Source organism: Nesoenas mayeri (assembly GCF_963082525.1).
Source record: "Nesoenas mayeri genome assembly, chromosome: 2".
In the NCBI taxonomy this organism is placed as follows: domain Eukaryota; kingdom Metazoa; phylum Chordata; class Aves; order Columbiformes; family Columbidae; genus Nesoenas; species Nesoenas mayeri.
The window spans coordinates 119,775,428-119,795,366 of NC_137543.1; the positions used below are offsets into that span (position 1 = coordinate 119,775,428).

Below are 19,939 nucleotides of genomic sequence, written 5' to 3' on the forward strand. Positions count from 1 at the left end.
ATATGTACAACATAACTACTTATTAAAACAAAATAATTTCTGTAACTATGTTTAACTGTCAACACAATGGAAACCGTCTTCAACAGAACTGCAAATTGTGTTTGCCAGGTACATTTTCATATTGTTTTAAAATAAAATTTATATAAAAATTCTCTTCAATTTGGAGAACTCTTTCACACTCCAGAAACTTCGTAACTTGTGTTACAAAACTTCTTGCAAGACTGCATGGCCTGAGCTACTGACTCTTTAAAATAAAAAATAAAATATAAAAAAAAATTTTAAAACCACCCATGAAACTGTTAAATTTTGTTTAAAATGTATTGAAAGACTGTCCCTCAGGAGACTGCAAAAGTTTTAAATTTCACATTGAACAGTTTTGGAATTGTTTATAAACAACAACATTCCAAAATTCACTTGGCTCGTTATGCTGCAGGAGAGTACTATAACACTCATATGTTGGTTTTGTGCCTGCGTTTTCTCAGAAAATAAATAGTTTGTAGTAACACAGAAAGAGAGAAAATTTCAGACCAGCATACTTTAAAGTATCAAGAATAGTGGATACTTGTGATTAAAACTATTTTTTAAATATACCTTTTCTTATAACTACGTTTTGAGTTGTTTTGAGGTTTTTTTACTAAGAACGATAAAAGAAAACTTGATTTTTCTTTAAATGGTTGCCTTTCCTCTCCTCTGGTTCATACAGCATTACCCTCCATCAGTCCCTTCTTAAAACATACTTAATTACAGATCGGTGGTCTTCACCAAGGTTGCTTCTTGATGTAAAACAACATTTTTGCCTTTCTTCCCCTCAGTACTAATTTACTACTTCTCTTCAAACTTTCTTCCCTGAGTTTTCTTAATCTCCCTTTCCACGGCATTTATAAATAATTTGAGATACACTGTTAAAAAGGAATTCCAAGAGCTACCTAATTACCATGCTGCAATTCCTGTCACCTAAAGGATTGCACATAAGCAGAATTAAATTTGTAGAGAAAAATATTGGTATTCTCCTATGAATTACCAAGAAACAGAGGTCTGTCTAGAGACCATGTAGCCGGTTTCACATTAAAACAGGTGAGATAAGAATACCCTCCCAAGGCAAAAATAGCACCATCTCTTTAAGCTGCCATAGATCCATACTTCTTACATTTAGTCATACAGTTTTCATCACATGATCTCTCTGGATATGTTGTCCAGTAACAAACTACAGCATTACATTTAAACTGCCAATTTAGTTTTATATTAAAATGCCTCACTGAGGTTAATGTGAATGTTCACACACATATAAGAAAAGAATATATCAGGCTGTCTGTAGACTCAAACTTCAGTAAACCAGCTGACATGATTCATATTTAGAGTTAACTCTGCAAACCTTAAGGCTTGGAAAATAAAACTCAGAGCAAGCTCATAATTCATTGCACAGCAGTTAACCTCTGTAGAAACAACAAAGTATGTGCTCCTGCTGCACCTCTGTAGGGCGACGCAGTTTAACAACTACACATAGACAATCCAGACTTCTGTCACAAGAGAATAATCCAGTTTGGAAAAGCTAAAATAGCATAATGATGAAAGTCAAGGCAATAAACCACAAAAAACCTCTGAAAGAAAGATACATAAGGGCAAAGTCCTACAATCTCAGTTATTATATAAAATGCCCATAATCATCCATGCTTGTCTGACAAGGAAAGATACTCAAGTGTTTACTACATAGAATTAGGAAATGAAACCCAAATGCTGTTACAATCATCAGTATTTATAGTCATCATACACCCTTGTTTCAGATAAGCCTTACAGGAAACATCCATAAAGATTATGTAGGAGGTCTTTATAAGATACGTCGGGGTCGCAAACCAGGTAGAGAAATAACCAGTTCACAAAAATGTGGTTATTTTGCTTCTTGAAATAGCATTATTAAATTATTGAAATACATGGTATCTTGGGAATGCATGGAAAATTATGGCAACAACATTCACAGTACAAGAAAACACAGAAAATAAAGAAATCAAAAAGCAAGACTGTGAAACACTTGTTGATAGAGAAATCTTAATTTGCTTTTGATATAAGGGAAGGGTGGAGAAGTCAACTTCCTGGTATCATTTCCACTGTTGTTCATGTTATTTGCTACTAAAACACATGCACTGTTTGAAGGCAGACTTACCTCTACCAATGCCACAGTCAGCACAAGGTCCATTTTTGAGTCTGGGAAAAGGGCATTCACTTGTGGAGACATTCCAATCAGTATGCAATTAGTAACAACTGATATTACACTCATAGTTTCAAAAGCCAACTGAAACAAAATACAAATATATTTATAGTCATGACCATTATTTCTAATTTACCAGTCCCCAAGCTGCTCTAGACAATACCTTTCTCTTTGTTAAATCCTCAGAAGACCCATTATTTAAACTTTCTATCTTTTGAATTCTATGACGTAAGATTTGCTTGGCAAGCAGTCCAGACTTCATGAGTTTTTAAGAAAAAGCAAGGACAAGACCACAACAAGGTTTGCAATACCACAAAGACCACCTGCAACACTGTATTCTTCTCTAATTTGATTTCTCTACATGCGCACGTGTGTTTGCTGTGAAGAAGTCAAACAGTATTCTTTCCCAATTCCACAGCACTGTAAAGACCTTGAGAAGTTATTTAGAGACCATTAACGTTCTAGATGTAGATAGTGCCAGATCACCTCCTGAAAAATTGAGAATAATCCTAAAGGAAAAAAGTGGACAGGAAAGTAGCCTTATCCCTGGTATCTTCATGACTCATAACCTGAACGCGTAACAAGAACATGCACTCATTTTCTATAGTTGTACTCCCAAACATAGATTTCTTTCAGGATAAAGGAAAAAAACGCAAAATTCCCAAAAGGAACTACTAATCTGAACACTCTGATTTCGGAGGTTTTGTCTCAATGTTAAGCAATAGGAAAATGTAAGGATGGTTTAGAATGCCTTTTTTAAATCACAACCAGTTACACAAGCTGAAATTTGTTGAAAGATTTACATTTAAACGCATACAATTCTCAAGTCTAAGAATCTTTTGCTGATAGAGCTCCCACAATATACCTGAAAGTATTACTACAGCGTGACAACTACTTTTGCAATATAATAGTTACTTATTCCAAGTACGTGGAATGAGAAAGACTGACACTGAATTGCAGCAATTGTCACAATGAATTAGCAGGAGCAAGTTTCTCTCTGACAACAAGCTGGTGACTCCGCTCACCTGATAAAATAATTCCAGTATTCCTTTAACAGAAATCTTTCAGCAATGCTCTAGCTTTCCACATGAAGAAGATAACCGATTTTTAAGTAATAGTTCTTAATTCACAAAGCTATTAGTTAAAAACCTACACTATAAAAAAGCCCAACAGGACTGTACGATTAGTGTTATAGCTTTTCATCCTACTCCTTAGATTGAAATAAACTATTTCAGCAAAACCAAATGCTACTAATATACCTGCAGCTACACCTGGGACTTAGGAACACAGCCTCATTTATCTGGTGCTCACATCACCAGATAATGCAGCTATATGCCATCAAGATGTTGGGACTGAGAAAACATTGGGACTGCATCAAACATTAAAATGCAATCAGATTATAATTTAGACATGTTAATGACTTAATATTAAAAGACTTCTCCTAAAAGTCCACTTCATTAATAACTATGTATGTGTCTAATGAATATTGCTCAGAAAACTTGTATCACATGTTTTTACAGTATATTTCTTTTGAGATTTCCTGATTTCATTTCTTATCTCCCATTTGTTTCATTTGGTACCAACATTCACAACCTCTTCAAACTAAACAATCCACTAGTTTATCATGCCCTTTGTGTCCACTCTATATCATCAGAAAAGTTGATACATTAAACTAGAATATGGATCACCTCCCAGAAACTTCCTCCAACCTACTTCACACTCTTTATCAGGCCACTGCTGTTACAAAATGCTAAAGTCTCTGGATGCGACTGAACAGACTTCTTTTCAGAAAAACATCTGGGTTTGGAGCAGTTTTACAGAAGTATTTTTAGTCAGAATTGGTTCACTGACATGGGGTACTCAGCAGACTCCAAACTAGCAGGTGCTAGCATGATTGCATGGGCAAACAACTGAGGATAGAAAATCCCAAACCTAGCAGTACTAGCATGGAATTGTTTAGATAGACTACAACGTTCAGGCTATGCAGAAAACTCCAGCTCCTGCTCATAGATCCAGCTTATTTTAATATTCATCAGTTTGACCATCGGTAACCACAAGGGTACACAGCCAAACATGGCTTCAGAATCCAAGTATTTCCCTATCATTCTTCAACTTTTTTGAAACCCTTGCTGAGCTCCTTGCTTCTGAGATTGCATCAGATGTTACCATTTCCAAATTATTACTTGCTGGGGGTAAGGAGTACCAGGCAGTATCTGGTAGCTTTGCTTTGCTGCAGTTGCAACAGGAGTACAATGCATACATACACAAGCACTAAAGGAAAGATTTGTTCTCTTTTCAAAGGCAGTTGAAAGATATGTGGTCAAAAACCCCACAAAAAAATCACTTGGATATACAGTTGGATAGATACCATCCTAAGGCACTGAAAAGTACCTGCTAAACTTTAAAGTGGCTGATGGGTCAAACATATGGCTTAAATACATTTGTTGAAACCTGTTTTAGAACAAATTAACAGAAAAAGGAAGACACAATTATTACCTGCCAAACACCAATATTTGCTGTGGGTTCTGCAAATGGACGCTTGTAAACTCTGCACATCTTTAAGGCATCGGAATATATCTCTGTGATGTTGTTTAATACTGCAAAGACAGCTGCCAGTGGATAAACACAGGAGAAAAGACTCACATAGCCAAACTGCAAGAACAACTCCAGGTAATCATCAAAAGTACCCTGAAAAACAGAGCAAAATAAGAACAACTTTAACCCACAAAAAATATATATGAAGAAACACAGAATTAACAATATCGTTGCAAACAGCTTCCCCACTCCAAATCACTTGTTGAGGAATGGAAAACCACAACAACAAAAAAAATCTCGTCTCGTTAATTTGGAATCATTCAATTACTCTATAAACTTCTCCATAAGGGGAGGCCAAGGTTGTTCCTTTTGCCTAATGCATTTTGTGCAACAGTCACACTTCTTATCTTTATTACTTGAAGGAATTGTATAAACACATTCATACCATTCAGGTTCCTTGCTACCTCAGTGCAACAACTACAGAAAGAACAGTGAGGGACAGGAAAACAGCACCATGCATTTAAACTGGCAGAACACTCTCCTAAGAGCATTAACAAGAAAACCCCTAGTATTTCAGAGTGTCAATGAAAGACCTAGCCAGAAAGGCAGCTCTTTTCTGGTATTTCTGCTTGTTTGTTTCAAAACAAGTCAGTGAGAATTAGTGCCTCACTTGAAGGCTCAAACGAGAAAATGCAGCACTGACATCTGAAAGGAACAACTGGTGAAAATACAAAGCCCTATTTTGGCAAATCAGCAGCACATCTACCACCTGATCTTTAAACCAAGAATGTGGGTACTTAAATGCTGATTGAGCAGTCATATGTAGGTTATCACATGCATCTGTGTGCTGGTTTTGTAGTATTAATGATAGTTTCTACAATTGCAGTAATGATTTATGAAATTGAAGAACCAAACCAACCATTTTTGAAGAAAAAATGTTCACTGAACAAAGGATGATGAAATACCACAAACAAATTAAACTCGGATCTAGCTATCCTGTATTTGCTCAGCTCCACATATTGCCGCCTCTCTCAGAAATGAAATAATAAAGACTTGACAGTACCTGAGATTACTATAGGAACAGATAAAATTGGTTTTGGCTCCATGCATCAGGCACATGGTTCTTCAATCTTTTTTGCTGATTATAGCTGTTAACTGACTGCCCTGTACAGCATCTAGCGGTTTGGTTTTTGGTTTTCCTAGCAAACAGAGAGAGACCATAGAAGCCTGCAAGCTCAGAAATCAACATGGGGTGGTCATAACCTGATTTTTCACTTGAGCTGATTTTCAACTTGCACAGTTGCTGGGTCTGACAGACTGATCTGCAGGCCAGGCCATGAAGAGCTACGTAACTTTTAAAACCATTGCGATTTTTCCACAGAAATGTTTTGTACAAACTCTGAATTTTAGTCAGGTCTTCCTTAGGGGCATTTGTGCAGGATCACTCACTGGAGTGGCAGTCACATATCTGTCCCTGCTGTCACTTTCTCAGACAACTGTTGCAGGTAGGGAGGGATGCTTCCCTTTGTGCTCCTCATTCGGGTAACTGCACAGTATTCCCAGTGCTTCCTCACACCTTTCTTCTCATTTCCCTGCCCAGTACCTACTGACTTTTAGTACAGCGGAGTAAGAAAAGTACTGTGTCCTCTTCTTCTACTCAATTTATGACACTTTGTGCAGGAAAACAGGAGTCTGATACATTGTTAAAGAAATTTCGAAGTATGCCACTGTCAGCCACCAGAGCAGCACATGAGCTATGGCACCAATGAAACAAAATCAACTAAGAAATTCAGGGAGAACATTAGCTAGAGAAGTTTACAAAACAAACAAAAAAGGCAGGATGTTTTCACATGTTAAATGGGGTTAAGGCCTGGAGATTTGAAAAGTGAGAAAGAGTACAAACAAAAAAAAAAAACAACAAATGTTAAAAAGTGAAGGAAGGAAAACAAACGAGAAGAGCCTTAAATGCAGAATTCTGTCAAGCTCCTGCTAAACGCCTCCGTTTACTAAACATAGTCAAATGCTTCCCCCTTGTGACAGATTTAATTTTAGAAATACTCCTGCCTGCTGACAGCTCACTGTGTGCAAACAAATCAGTGATCTAAGATCATGTATTCACAAGGGCACAGTACAATTAAAATCTTAAAACCAAATATAAAATTAAGGCCTTGAGTAACCAGTATCTTGAACTGAAACAGAGGCTGGCAGCGGACACCTCCAAGGCAAAGTCATTACCGTACAATTGACCTGTTAGGTCCCCGTGGAAAATCATTCAGGACAGAACGGTGTAACAGGTACAGGTACATTTGATCCAGCTCTGCACAAGGAGCTCTGGGCAACATGACTCCAAGACACCACACCAGCTTTGTGTGTGCCAGCTGAGGATCAGAAGTCAGTGTGGGTCGAAGAGGCAGAGCATGTTTGGTCGGGCATATCAATGCCCAACACCAAAACACAGTTTTTGGAATTGTGCTGGACTCTCTGCAAGGCACAGTGTTACACTGTGCTGATTTACCAGTTCAGACACCTACTCGGGGATTTATGCTGTGTTCTCCATTGCAAGACAGGCATGCTCTGTAAATCTATCTCCCCCCACATAAAATGTGAGAAATACCAGCCTTCCCAGAGGAACGCAAGTGTTAACATTTGAACAGTTTTTCAATTGCAAGGGCAGTATTTCTTCTTCCTCTTCTCATTTCATGGCACTTTATGCAGGAAGAGAGAAATCTGATATAGTGTTAATATCAAATTTCAAACTGCTACTCTCAACCTTTTGCATAAAAGGTATACTATCTACACATAATTCTTATTCTGTAAAAGTGAAATCATAGAGTATTAAGAGTCTTGTGACTATGCTTACAGCATTTAATCAAGCAAGGTGTCAGCCAGTCTGTAAGGCCTTAACATACACACTTATGTCATCTACTTTATCAAGTCCCTTAGCACTGCAAGAATGAATTGCACAAAGTCTCTTCAATAAAATTAAAAATTGTACTGGGTAGAAGGTGGTCAGGAACAGAACTAGGAAGAGAAGGAATGCCAAAGCTGTAGCTTCAAGAAGCAAGAGCTTCCGGCAGCAGTACTGTGCCACTCAGATGCCAACACACTTTCTCACGCTGTAGTTTAATTGACAGTTTACACTGGTACCACTGCAAAACCAAACTAAACCAGAAACAGTTTCCCCCTTCCCTGTGCCGTGCTACTCATCCTGGTAGTGTGCAGGCTACCCCTGGAGATTAAGGGCATATTACACAAATACTTCTTCCAGTGACATGGCGTTAGGGAGCTCCAGATTCAGATGTTCATTCCTACCCCTTTGTTCTGGTGTAACTGGGATCCTGCTCTGCATCAGTTTCTCAATCAAATGCACCATATAGCTGTACATACAACACTACAAGCAAAACTGATGAAACTGGAAATAAGTTGACAGGTCAGACAGACAGAAACATGTTAAGTTGCACTGGCTGATATCAGTGTCAACTGTATCGCAGAAAGCTTTTAACTCTTTTACAATAGTAAAACGTACGAAATAGGTGCCCATCTCTTTCTCCAAGTTGACTTGTTCAACTAACGACATGTCTGTATCCGTTTTCATAGAACACACGCGTTTCTTCATCCTCTTCTTATGTCTCTTCTGGAGCCAGTAAGGAAACACGGATTCTGCAAACTGATTAATGATCTGCGAAGTTATCAGCAAAGTGGCCAAGCTCTTCAGTTTAAAATAAAATAAAATAAAAGAGGGAGAAAAAAATTAATAGAAGTGTGATAAACCTATCATCTCCAATTTTGTGCCTTCTATAATAGCAACATTCTAAGTTGTTATACAGGGTGTTTCAAAAAGATGGACCAAATATGTTACAATTACACAAAAACTGACAAATAGTTAAATGAGTTACCAAGTTTTAGTAACCTTTTTATAAATGCTTTCTGTTCCCCCACCTGCTGTACAGACAACATTGAGAAGATAGTTGATAGTTCATGGTTGCAGAGATACAGTGATTTGAAATTGGATCAATCTTTGTTAAAAACCCTGTACTACAACAAAAAAAAGGCCAGCCTAACAAAACTAGCAATAGCATATGAAAAGTACAGACGCTCTAGTTCTCATTCTTTGCTATGTGCTGAAAAGGACAAAATAGGAGTTAGATGTCTTAATACTTTGTGGGTCTGGATGTATCATGGAAACAGTACACCAAGTTCAATAAAGGGTGAAGATACACACCTAACATATGCCAATGCCAATCACAGAGCTAAACAATGAACTTTTCTCTATTTTTTTTCTTTTTACCTTAAAGTACAGGAAACGTCATGAATGTCATGTCTGGTATAGATATGTCAGGTGTTTTGCTAGAGATCTCTTTAGAGTAATGAAGATCTTGAGCAGAAGATCTTATTTTGTTCATTACACTTAGAGTAAAAATATATCCTTATACCTGATTTTCATGCATTGGAGTGTGAAAGGTGTTAACAAGAGAAAGCTGATTTAAAATACCAACTACAAATTATTTTTGCTTTTATTTATTCACGGCTCCTCATTGTAGTCATAAACTTAATCATGCTCGTATCCTCAAGAATTTCTTATTAAGAACACTCCAGAGAAAACCATTTTCTAACACAAAGGGAAAGAAGGAGGAAATTAATTTTTTCCAGCCTCATCTGTGTGAGGGATTAATCAATTTATTTGAAAACAGTTCCCCATTTAAATGGAGGAAAACAATTGCTCCACTCTGTCATGATTCTGCAACTGAACTAGAGGAACTGAAATATGGAAGCTGGATTTCTAAGACAATATAAATGAAATATATTCATTGTCAAGTTAATATTTTGAAAAAAGCACTTAAAAACTGAAGTTCTGTTTCAATCAATCCTTTATTTTCCTAAACTCATCAACATTCTTATAATGTTCATGGAACTCACCTGCCTCAAAAGCTTCATATCAAACAGCACAAAGGCAATGTAGAAAAGAGATGCAAAACAATTTAAGAAGTTGAACTGCAAATAAAAATATTTGTTATTAGTACTCAAGCAGAAGTTAAAATGCAGAATATCATCTAACTTGAAAGTTACTTCGACTAAATAGCTTCCATGCACATGTAAACTGTTCATTAAAATTTTCTTCATCATTTTTAAAACTTAGGTCAGAAAAAACTCACTTTCAATATTGTTGCCAGTGGAAGACAGAAAAACTTACATATACAGAATGAAAGAACATAATGAAAGAACAAATCAATACCAATCAAAAATCCAACTCTCCAGTATAAAAAGAGACACCTAACACAGTCTAGCAGTTACTGCAACCACAACAGAAATCCTGTTTGTTCTGATATTTGTGCTGGTATTTGGCCTTGAATAAAACTAGGTCAGTGAGGTAATGCTAGGGAAGTACTAATAAACCACATGACAAGTTCTCCTTTTAAATAATTTTAAAAGCTTTTCATACCACATACTTACCACTAAAACTTTCAGAATTAAATGATTCTGGTAAGAAGATTCCAGCCTGTGATTTTCTAAAATAGCAACGAATTCATTGATTAGTAAACAGCAGAAGCCCTTATCATATGCTAGACTTTGCTATCCAAACAGTAAACAGCCATTTTTCCTCCACCTAAAAGTTAATTAACTAATTGTTTATGGAGAATAGTTCCTCCAACACTTTATGGCACAAGTAATTTATATTGTAGCAGTACTTGAACCTATGAAGCTAATCTGATGCACAATACTGACATACATATTTTTGGCTACAACTCCAGTACTTTTTCTACTGCAAAGGTTTTTCTTTTTACATCTTTCTTTCTCAGAAAAGCTGCTTTGTAACAGAAAAACCATCCATCATTCTGAACATTCAATAAAATGTGCCTAGTTATTGATTTTTCTGTGGCTGAAAACAAATGCAAAACTAATTGGAATACCCTTATGAAAAATAACAATATCACATTTGATTCAAAACCAGCAAACGCTCACAGAAATCCATCTCCGATGAATTTAGATCAGACCCTAAATCCTAAAGCAAGACTAGAGTATGTAACATTCAACAGATGCATTACTCATTCTGAAATCAGGATTTTCAGTTCATTCAAGACAAGCTGTCAGAAGCTGATATTTGAAGAAGGCTGGTTATTGGGGAAGAGGGAGGAAAGGGAAGTGAATGGGAGATTTCCCATTTCTTTTTGCTATTTTGTCAGATTGTACCTTTAAAGCCCTGGCTAAGCAGTACTGAGAAGACAGCACACTAACATGAGCTGTGTCAATAGGGCTGAAAGGAGAGACCTACGGACCTTTCCCAGGACAAAACACCAGAGCTCTACACTGACAGGGGCGTAAAGTTGGGCCTGACACACAGAAGATACACTCAAGTGACAACTTTTAGCTTTCACTAAATGATCAGTTCCCATGATATATGGGTGCAAGAACTATGCTTTAAAATACCCCAGATTGTTTCCTATGCTTTGTCAGTTTAGCTGTTTAAGTCAGATGCTGGCTGCAGATAAGCCAGGTGGGAGAGGAGGTAGGACAGTCAGATGAGTTCTTCACCCTGTTCACAGCATGACAGCTCATGCACGTTGGATAGCACAGAAAAGGCACAAGCTGTCAGTGTAGTGAGTTACATAAATACTGCTGCTGCTGAATATGAAACATTAGCTCAAAACAAAACAAAAAAAAATCTGGGTTAAAAAAATGGGTTATCTGTTAAAAGACATTTTAGTCTACCTGATCAACACAACTGGGCATTTTGCATAAACGCTTTTTCTTGCAGTATAGTGAAAAAATAAAACAAATCAGCCAGCTGAAGCCTAGCTATGAATTTAGAAGTCATTATTTAAATAAAATCCTTGAACTGTCTTAAATAAAGAAATTGCTTGCCTTTACTATTGCTGTTGTCAGGCTGAATTTGCTGAGCAAATCATTTTGGCATGCATAACAAATCCCCTCTTCAACACCTCTTTGTACTCTGTCTTCTGCATCCATCTCCATTTTCTTTAATACTTTTAGCTTAATTTTCTGGGTCTCCAGTGTCATAAACCTGTATTCTGTCCTATAAATGTACACAAACCACTTAACTGACCTTTAGCTTCATCTATTAACTTTTAAAGTTATTTTTAAGTATGCATGTTTGTAGAAGTGCTAAAATTTAAAATAATGAATAACACTAACATTTCATTATCCTTATAATAGGTTACAAAACACAGGGCCAAATTTGTTAAATAAGTCACATGGACAAAGGAAAAAAAGGCCATCTATTATAACATTCCCCCACTTCTGAGAGTGCCCAGAGGAAAATACTTTTACAGGGTTGTGAAATCTCAACCTTTCTTATATATATTGCATACACAAACACTCTCATACAACTTTTAGTTTGTGTTTTTAGATTTTGTTCCATTATCTCAGTGCCTCCATCCTCTGCACAGGTGTATCAGTAGATTAAGATGTACTCAGCAAACCCAGGTTGTGGGTGCAACCTGCCAGGACAGTCCCTTCTGCCATCCACCTCTGAGCTTCCACCCTCATCATCTCACCTCGTCCCTTTTGCCAGCACCGTGGCGGATTCAGCCAAACAAAGAGCTACATCAGGTAATGGAGACTTCTGCACCAAAGGCAGAGAGGCAGAATCACCTCTTCTGATGGCATGCTAGTCTCAGACCAAAGTAAACCAAACATGAAACCGCAGGCTTAGAACACTCAAATATAAGAAATTAAAATGGCCATCTCTTTTATCCCACAGTAAAAATCTACTTCAAGAAACTTCTTTAGCATTCGATTGAACAAGAGCTCACAGTATTCTACAAAGAAACACATTCTACACACCTGGGACTCTAACTTCAAGGAAGAACAAAAATCTTTCTTACCCCATGATGTTAAGAATTCAGCAGCATACCGATAGATACGGTTCATAATCTCAATCACAACAGCATATATGATACTGGGTACAAAGAGCATCAAGCTGCTGAAGGTAGACTCATTCTCTTCATGATAATCCAGAGCCCACTGTTCCAAGTCAAAGTAAATCATCATCACATACAGTGAGAAGTAGAGGCAAAGGCACACAAATGGTAAGGACACCAGATAAATTCGTATCTGTCTCTTAATACTTGAGTACAGTGGTTCCTCCTTCCCAGTGATGGGATTGATACCCAGGACACCATGGAAGCCTGGTCTTGGTTCTTCAAACTGTCGTTTCATCAACAGTGTCCCCCAACGATATGTCATGATGGCACAAATCCGCTTCCAAACTTCCAGTATCACAGTGGACCAGAGCAGATTGAATGTAGCAAACATCACGTATTTGTCATAGTCTTCCCATGCAAACACATAATAAGGAATCCCAATGACAGCCATTGGAATCAAAGCGAATGTGAAGTACTCTAAGAAGCCAAAGTAGAGAGCAATGGTTTCACCGAAGTAGCAGCGTATCTCATCTGCAGAGAAAAATAAATCAAGACTACACTTCACATAGATGTCAGTATAATATCAAACTTGACTTTACACTAATAACTTGGCCCAACTTTTTTTTCTATATAACATAAAGAATATTACTGTTCTTCTGTTCTTCCTCCAAAGTTCCAAAAACTCAGAAGGTTATTTGAATAGGTTTTTGTAATATATAAACACACACACACACACATATACATACATTCAGATGGCAGAGAAATCAAGTATCTCAATTCTTACCATATCAACAACAGATATCCAGAGCTAAAAAAAAAAAAGCACACATACAAACGAAAACACTAGCGCTCTTGAAAATAAAATCAATGAATAGTTAGGATGGCAGAGAAAACATAGCATAATAAAAAACAAAACAACTTCAACAGCAAGTGACACCTAACTCCTAAAGCTTCTCAATGGCATATGTACACCTGAGAAACAAATTTCAGCCTGCTCAGGGCCCAAAAGGAATAGTTACGTTTTGCCAGCCCTCAAGGAACTAAAAGAATAGATGGAATAGATGAAAAGCTATATTGAAATCTTAAATCTGAAACATGTTAGACAGCAGGCTGAGACATTCCTTTCAGCAGACAACTGATACATGAAATACACATTTGCGTACTCACCAAGTTTGTCTGCTCAGGTGTTATAAAGACTTGAAAGGTGCACAACTAATGGATATACTTCATGACAGATGTATTACCTCCAAGGAAAACAAGATCTCACTTATCTTATGACTAACAAAAAAAATGTAGGAGATTTTTCAACATAATCTAGAAAAGCCAAAATACAATAAGAGATAGAAATGCCTAGCAAACCAAGTTTAGAATACTGAAATCTGTTTTATCTTTGTCTGCTTGGAAGACCAGATTGCTTGCATACCACCGCTATGTATTCACCAGCTTAACAAAACAGACATGACATCATGACCCCTGAACTGACACTATAAATGTACTCTCCATAAACTCATGTACAAATACTAGAATATTCTTACAGCCAATGGTCTACAAAACACTGCAGCAGAAGTTTACAACTGCTGATCTGTATTCCAACATTCCTCTCAATCAAAAATTTATTAACAAATAAGTTCAAGTGTAGGTCATTAGCATCATTTCACACTCCAAACACAACATGAAAGACATCCCTAAATGAGTACATACATAACAGAGTTCCTGGGATTTACTTTGTAATTTTGTGTGTATTCAAAGTCAGCCAAAAAAACCCTCTCCTGCATAAACAAGACAAGCACACAATAAGACCCCTAACACAATACCCTGGAGTAAGGCATTATCGAGCCAGATCTTCAGCTTCCTGTAGCTCAGGAAAGAAACTCAAGCAACTGCAAGACCCAGATATTAATAATCAGGCAAACTCCCAAATGTTTGTTTCCTTATTTTTAAGTAAATTTTACAGGTTTAGAATCCAGAACTTAACTTTCCACATTGCCAGACCAAAAATGATGTTCGTTTTAAGCTTATTCAGTGTGTAAAATATACCCAAGTGACACTGGCATGCAACAGCCTACAGTCTTCACACAGACCATGAATATAAAACAAAACATTGTAAGCACACTGTTGACATGCCTACAACTCAAAATAGCTTTAGGAATTCCAGACATCGAGGAGTTTTCCTGCCAAGAGAGTTTGAGAAAGTTGGTTTAGCCCATTACTGCTTTACTGATGGGCAGGGAGAATTTGTGATGTGCAGACCGTTGTTACGTGGAAGCCTGCAGACAATAAATCTGCAAAGCCTGAGCCACCAATTTCACAAGTCTTGAACCATTTCAGGAGGTTACAGAGGAAATACTGAAAGAGGAAAAACATGTCCAACTGGTACAAGAGCAATGGTCTAATTTCAAGAATCTGTGCTAGATGACCACAGTGCAAATCACAGAATGGCTGGGGTTGGAAGGGACCTCTACAGATCATCTAGTCCAACCCACCTGCTAAAGCAGGTTCACCTAGAGCAGATCACACAGGAATGTGTCCTGGCAGGTTTTGAATGTCTCCAGAGAAGGAGACTCCACAGCCTCTCTGGGCAGCCTGTTCCAGTGCTCTGGCACCCTCAAAGTAAAGAAGTTTCTCCTCATATTCAGCTGGAACCTCCCATGTTTCAGTCTGTGCCCGTTGCCCCACATCCTATCATTGGGCACCACTGAAAGCAGTCTGGACTCACCCTCTTGACATCCACCCTTGAGATATTTATATAAACACTGATAAGATCCCCTCTCAGCCTTCTCTTCTTCAGGCTGAACAGACTCAGCTCTCTCAGTTTCTCCTCATAAGAAATGTGCTCTAGGCCCCTCATCATCTTCGTAGACCACTGCTGGCCTCCCTCCAGTAATTCCTCATCCTTTTGAAACAGGGGAGCCCAGAACTGGACACAGTATCACAGAATCACAGAATGTTAGGGACTGGAAGGGACCTCAAAAGATCACCTAGTCTAATCCCCCTGCCGGAGCAGGAACACTTAGATGAGGCTACACAGGAATGTGTCCAGGCAGGTTTTGAATGTCTCCAGAGTAGGAGACTCCACAACCCCCATGGGCAGCCTGTTCCAGTGCTCTGTTACCCTTACTGAGAAGAAGTTTCTTCTCAAATTTAAGTGGAACCTTTTGTGTTCCAGTTTGAACCCATTACCCCTTGTCCTTTCATTGGTTATCACCAAGAAGAGCCTGGCTCCATTCTCGTGACACTCACCCTTTTTATATTTGTAAACATTAATAAGGTCACTCCTCAGTCTCCTCTTCTCCAAGCTAAAGAGACCCAGCTCCCTTAGCCTTTCCTCATAAGGGAGATGCTCCACTCCCTTCATCATCTTCGTTGCACTGCGCTGGACTCTCTCCAGCAGTTCTCTGTCCTTCTTGAACTGAGGGGCCCAGAACTGGACACAATATTCCAGGTGTGGTCTCACCAGGGCAGAGTAGAGGGGAAGGAGAACCTCTCTCGACCTACTAAACACACCCCTTCCAATACACCCCAGGATGCCACTGGCCTTCTTGGCCACAAGGGCACAGTGCTGGCTCACAGTCATCCTCCTGTCCACCAGGACACTCAGGTCCCTTTCCCCTACACTGCTCTCCAACAGGTCGTTCCCCAACTTATACTGGAACCTGGGGTTGTTCTTGCACAGATGCAATACTCTACACTTTCCCTTGTTATATTTCACTAAATTCTTCCCTGCCCAACTCTCCAGCCTGTCCAGGTCTCGCTGGATGGCAGCACAGCTTTCTGGCGTATCAGTCACTCCTCCCAGCTTGGTGTCAACAGCAAACTTGCTGATAGTACACTCTGTTCCCTCATCTAAGTCACTGATGAATATATTGAATAATACAGGCCCCAGTACTCCAGATGCATCTTCACCAGGCTAGAGTAGAGGGGGAACCTTTGAACTGTCCCCCAGGTCAAACTTGGAAACCATGACCAAAGGCCTATATACAAAATTCCTGCAGCCATGAGAAAGAAAGTCAAGAGACAGCAGCCTACAGATCCAGCACTACACTCCAGAACAATTGTACTGTGAGTCATTATAGCAAGAGATTATCCTACAGCCATCTTAGAATCAAAGACAATTAAATGAAGAGACCTCAACTGTGCATGTCAACAAGTCTGGAAATGTGGATGTTTCCTTAACCAAAGCCTAAGCCACTCTGTTCATTCAAAGAGCAGTAAAAGCAAAGCTGGGTAAAACAAGGACTTTGGCCAACAAAGCAACTTGGGTAGAAAAGTGAAGTTAGAGGAGGTGAATTGCAAAGGGTAACTGGGGATGTGAGAGGGTAAACTCTTGGTGAAGCAACAGACTTCTAGATACAAAACTTACCTTCCACACAGGAGTCTCACTTCTATAGAGGCTAAATGCCAGAGCAGAAGTTAGGAAGAACCCTTGATCTTCTCACACAAGCTGAAGAGAAAACTTCTCCGGAAGAAACCCTGCACTTTATTTGTAGTGGAGTAAGTGTTCACGTACCTAAAGGTTGATAGCCAACTTTCACTCGACCATACCAGCTGTGACGGAGCTTTTTCAACTCTTCTCTATCATGCAGCGGGAAAATCTGAACTAGAATACCACTGGTCAATAATCTTCTCACTAGAAGGAAGAATATTTTTAAAAGGTACCTATTATCCCCTCAACAGACAGTGAAGTTGATACAAGCAAACATTTTACATTATGTATTTAGTAAGCCTAAAGTTCTCTTGAAATAAATTTAGCATTTAAACCCTAAAACCAAATACATGGTCTGCATGTTAATTAAAAATTATTCATTATAGAGAGCAGTTCTACCTATTCCTACAAAGATTGTGCTGTCCACTGGAAGAGAAAGAGTAGCTTTTTACATCTCTTTGTTCCATAGGTTTGCAATATAATCAGTTGTAGCCTGAATGACAAAAAGCGCTACAGGTCAGAATTGAAATGCCATGTGTAGCTTCATGGGGAAAGGTCTGGCTCTTGGACATGAGCAAAGAAAGGCATAAGAAATCAAACTGACATAGCAAAACCAAAACAAGACACTAAATTGAAGACCCATTGTTGAATTAATGATGGGAAAGATACTAAATACATTTTTAAATTATCAGTTTGCACGAATTCCTAAATTACAACACATCTTCCTTGCAAAAAAACGAAATATTCCACAACTTGTATTTAACCTTTTTATGGAAAGTTATGGAATAGTACGTGTGTGCATAAACAGCTAACAAATTGTTCTAGAAGTTACAACCATATAAATATTTAAAAAGATAATAAATTCAAAAACAGAAGAGGGGAAGCACTGGAAGTTATGTGATAGTTGTTCTACCATTTCCCATCGGCATTTACTTGACATAACTAGAAGAATACCTTAGCTATATAAAAAAATTACCAATATAAACTCAGGTGGCATCTATATTTATTTACATTTCTTGAACCACTGATATGCACGGATCTCTTTCATTGATGACCAACAGGAATGAATAAAGACACTGCTATTAAAAGGACATATAAACGTGAACATAAATTCTAAGAAACTGCAGCACCTCTGCCAATGAACTAGTTCCAGCTACCATAAAAATAGCATTAGCTCTCATTGCTTCTTTCTCCCATGAAAAGGAAGAGCTCTTGAAGCAAAGAGGAGGATAAATGAAATAAAATTAATGAAATAAATCTTCCTTCATACTGTGAAATTTATAGCTCTGGAATACTGTTACTCATTCTAGTATTTTTATACAGAGACAATCCAAGTATATAATTACATAATTTTTTTAAAAATAAATATTACTGTACTAATTACAAAAATACTGGATGACATCAATATACATAAAAATTATTCAACTGAATACAGTATAAGGCCAGAGTCTCAGCCTCACAGGAAGACACAGGATGAAATGCTCTCTGGAAGTCATCTGGTCCAACTTTCCATTCAAATTCAGTCCAGCTTAAATCATGTTGCTCAGGGCCTTGTCTAGTGAAGATCTAGAAGTCTCCCAGTCCCTCAGTTATCACAGTTTCTCTAAAACACTCTTCCATTGTTTGATCACCCTCACTGTGAAAAACATTTTCTTGATATCTACTCAGAATTTCTCTTGTTGCACCATGCACCCATTTTGTCTTGTCCTATCACTGTGAAGCGGTGAGAAAACAAAGTTGATTAAAACTAGTGGGGAGCTTTGATGTCTGAAGGATTCCTCTCTACTGCAGGAAAATTAAGTTTTTTTCACCATGAACACATCAACACAGTGAGTTACAGGCAACAAATTACATTGCTTACCAATTGATTTTCCTGGATACAATTTTGCCTGAGGATACCCAGGGATCATTTTTTCATCTTTAGCTCTCAAATTTTCGAGTTCATGTTTGATGATATATTGACATTCTGCGATTGTAAGGAAATTGTGATTGTCATCTAAATCAAAAAGAAATTAGCATGAAATTGAGCATCATAGAAAGACAACCTTGGCAGCAAATAACTATTAAAAATTATCAGGAAAAAAAAAAAAAAGTGAAAATTACTGGCAACCAATATACATTAGCAAAAACTCTATGTTTTAAAATAAACATACTGGGAAGTTTTCTTTAACTGGTACATGTTGGCCACTGCATTTTTTTACTACCCAGGTGAACTAAGAGAACAAATCGTTCACGACACCAAGACACTACCGTAGTACTAATTTCTGGAGGCTGGGATAGTCTACCAGCAAGTACTACATACTACTGTCCTAAGACTCTTATTTAGGCATCCATCATTTGTCAATCATCCCAGAATCTCCGTACTCCTTTCCACCAAACAGTTCCTGAAGTATTTTCATAATGAAAAACAGTACGATGTCAGGATAAATCTCTTTTTCAGTAAGCATTCCACATCAAATATCACAGTATCTTGCTCTTTATTGCCCGTAGAAGATAATGATAAGCCATTTCGGACAATAAGTTCTGACGAAAATATAGAAATAAGGTAAAACAATCCCAAAATCCCAAATTTTGAAGAGCTAGAGCAACAAACCTATAGTCAACCCCATCGATTTATCATTAAGGAAACAGAGCCTGGTTTCCTTGAGATAAAAACCAATTGATTTTTTTTCCCACTTACGAATAAGACACTATAGTGACAGCTCTAAGTACACTAAGAAGACAAACTAGCAACAAATCTCTAATACAAAGAATTAGAATATAGTAGCAATTAAATTGAGGAACTAGAAATACTAGTAAGACAACAAAAGCTGAAGGGTTTCTTTCATAGATGATACATTTTTCACCTCATCTATGCATGGTCAACTATTTTATCCTCTGATCAGATGATATTAG

At 37.8% G+C, this 19,939-nt stretch overlaps 1 protein-coding gene across 1 annotated transcript in view; it reads right to left on the minus strand.

Moving 5' to 3' along the window:
- ANO10 (anoctamin 10) overlaps positions 1 to 19,939 on the minus strand; it is a gene marked incomplete at its 3' end in the record, with an annotated part of 122,168 nt that overhangs the window by 99,531 nt on the left and 2,698 nt on the right. The window contains exons 3-10 of the mRNA XM_080339940.1: positions 18,906 to 19,040; positions 17,129 to 17,248; positions 12,583 to 13,152; positions 10,190 to 10,245; positions 9,656 to 9,730; positions 8,265 to 8,447; positions 4,700 to 4,891; positions 2,159 to 2,287 (exon numbers count right to left, since the gene is read on the minus strand). Of these exons, the coding sequence (XP_080196066.1) occupies positions 2,159 to 2,287; positions 4,700 to 4,891; positions 8,265 to 8,447; positions 9,656 to 9,730; positions 10,190 to 10,245; positions 12,583 to 13,152; positions 17,129 to 17,248; positions 18,906 to 19,040 (1,460 nt within the window). The remainder of the gene's footprint in view (positions 1 to 2,158; positions 2,288 to 4,699; positions 4,892 to 8,264; positions 8,448 to 9,655; positions 9,731 to 10,189; positions 10,246 to 12,582; positions 13,153 to 17,128; positions 17,249 to 18,905; positions 19,041 to 19,939) is intronic.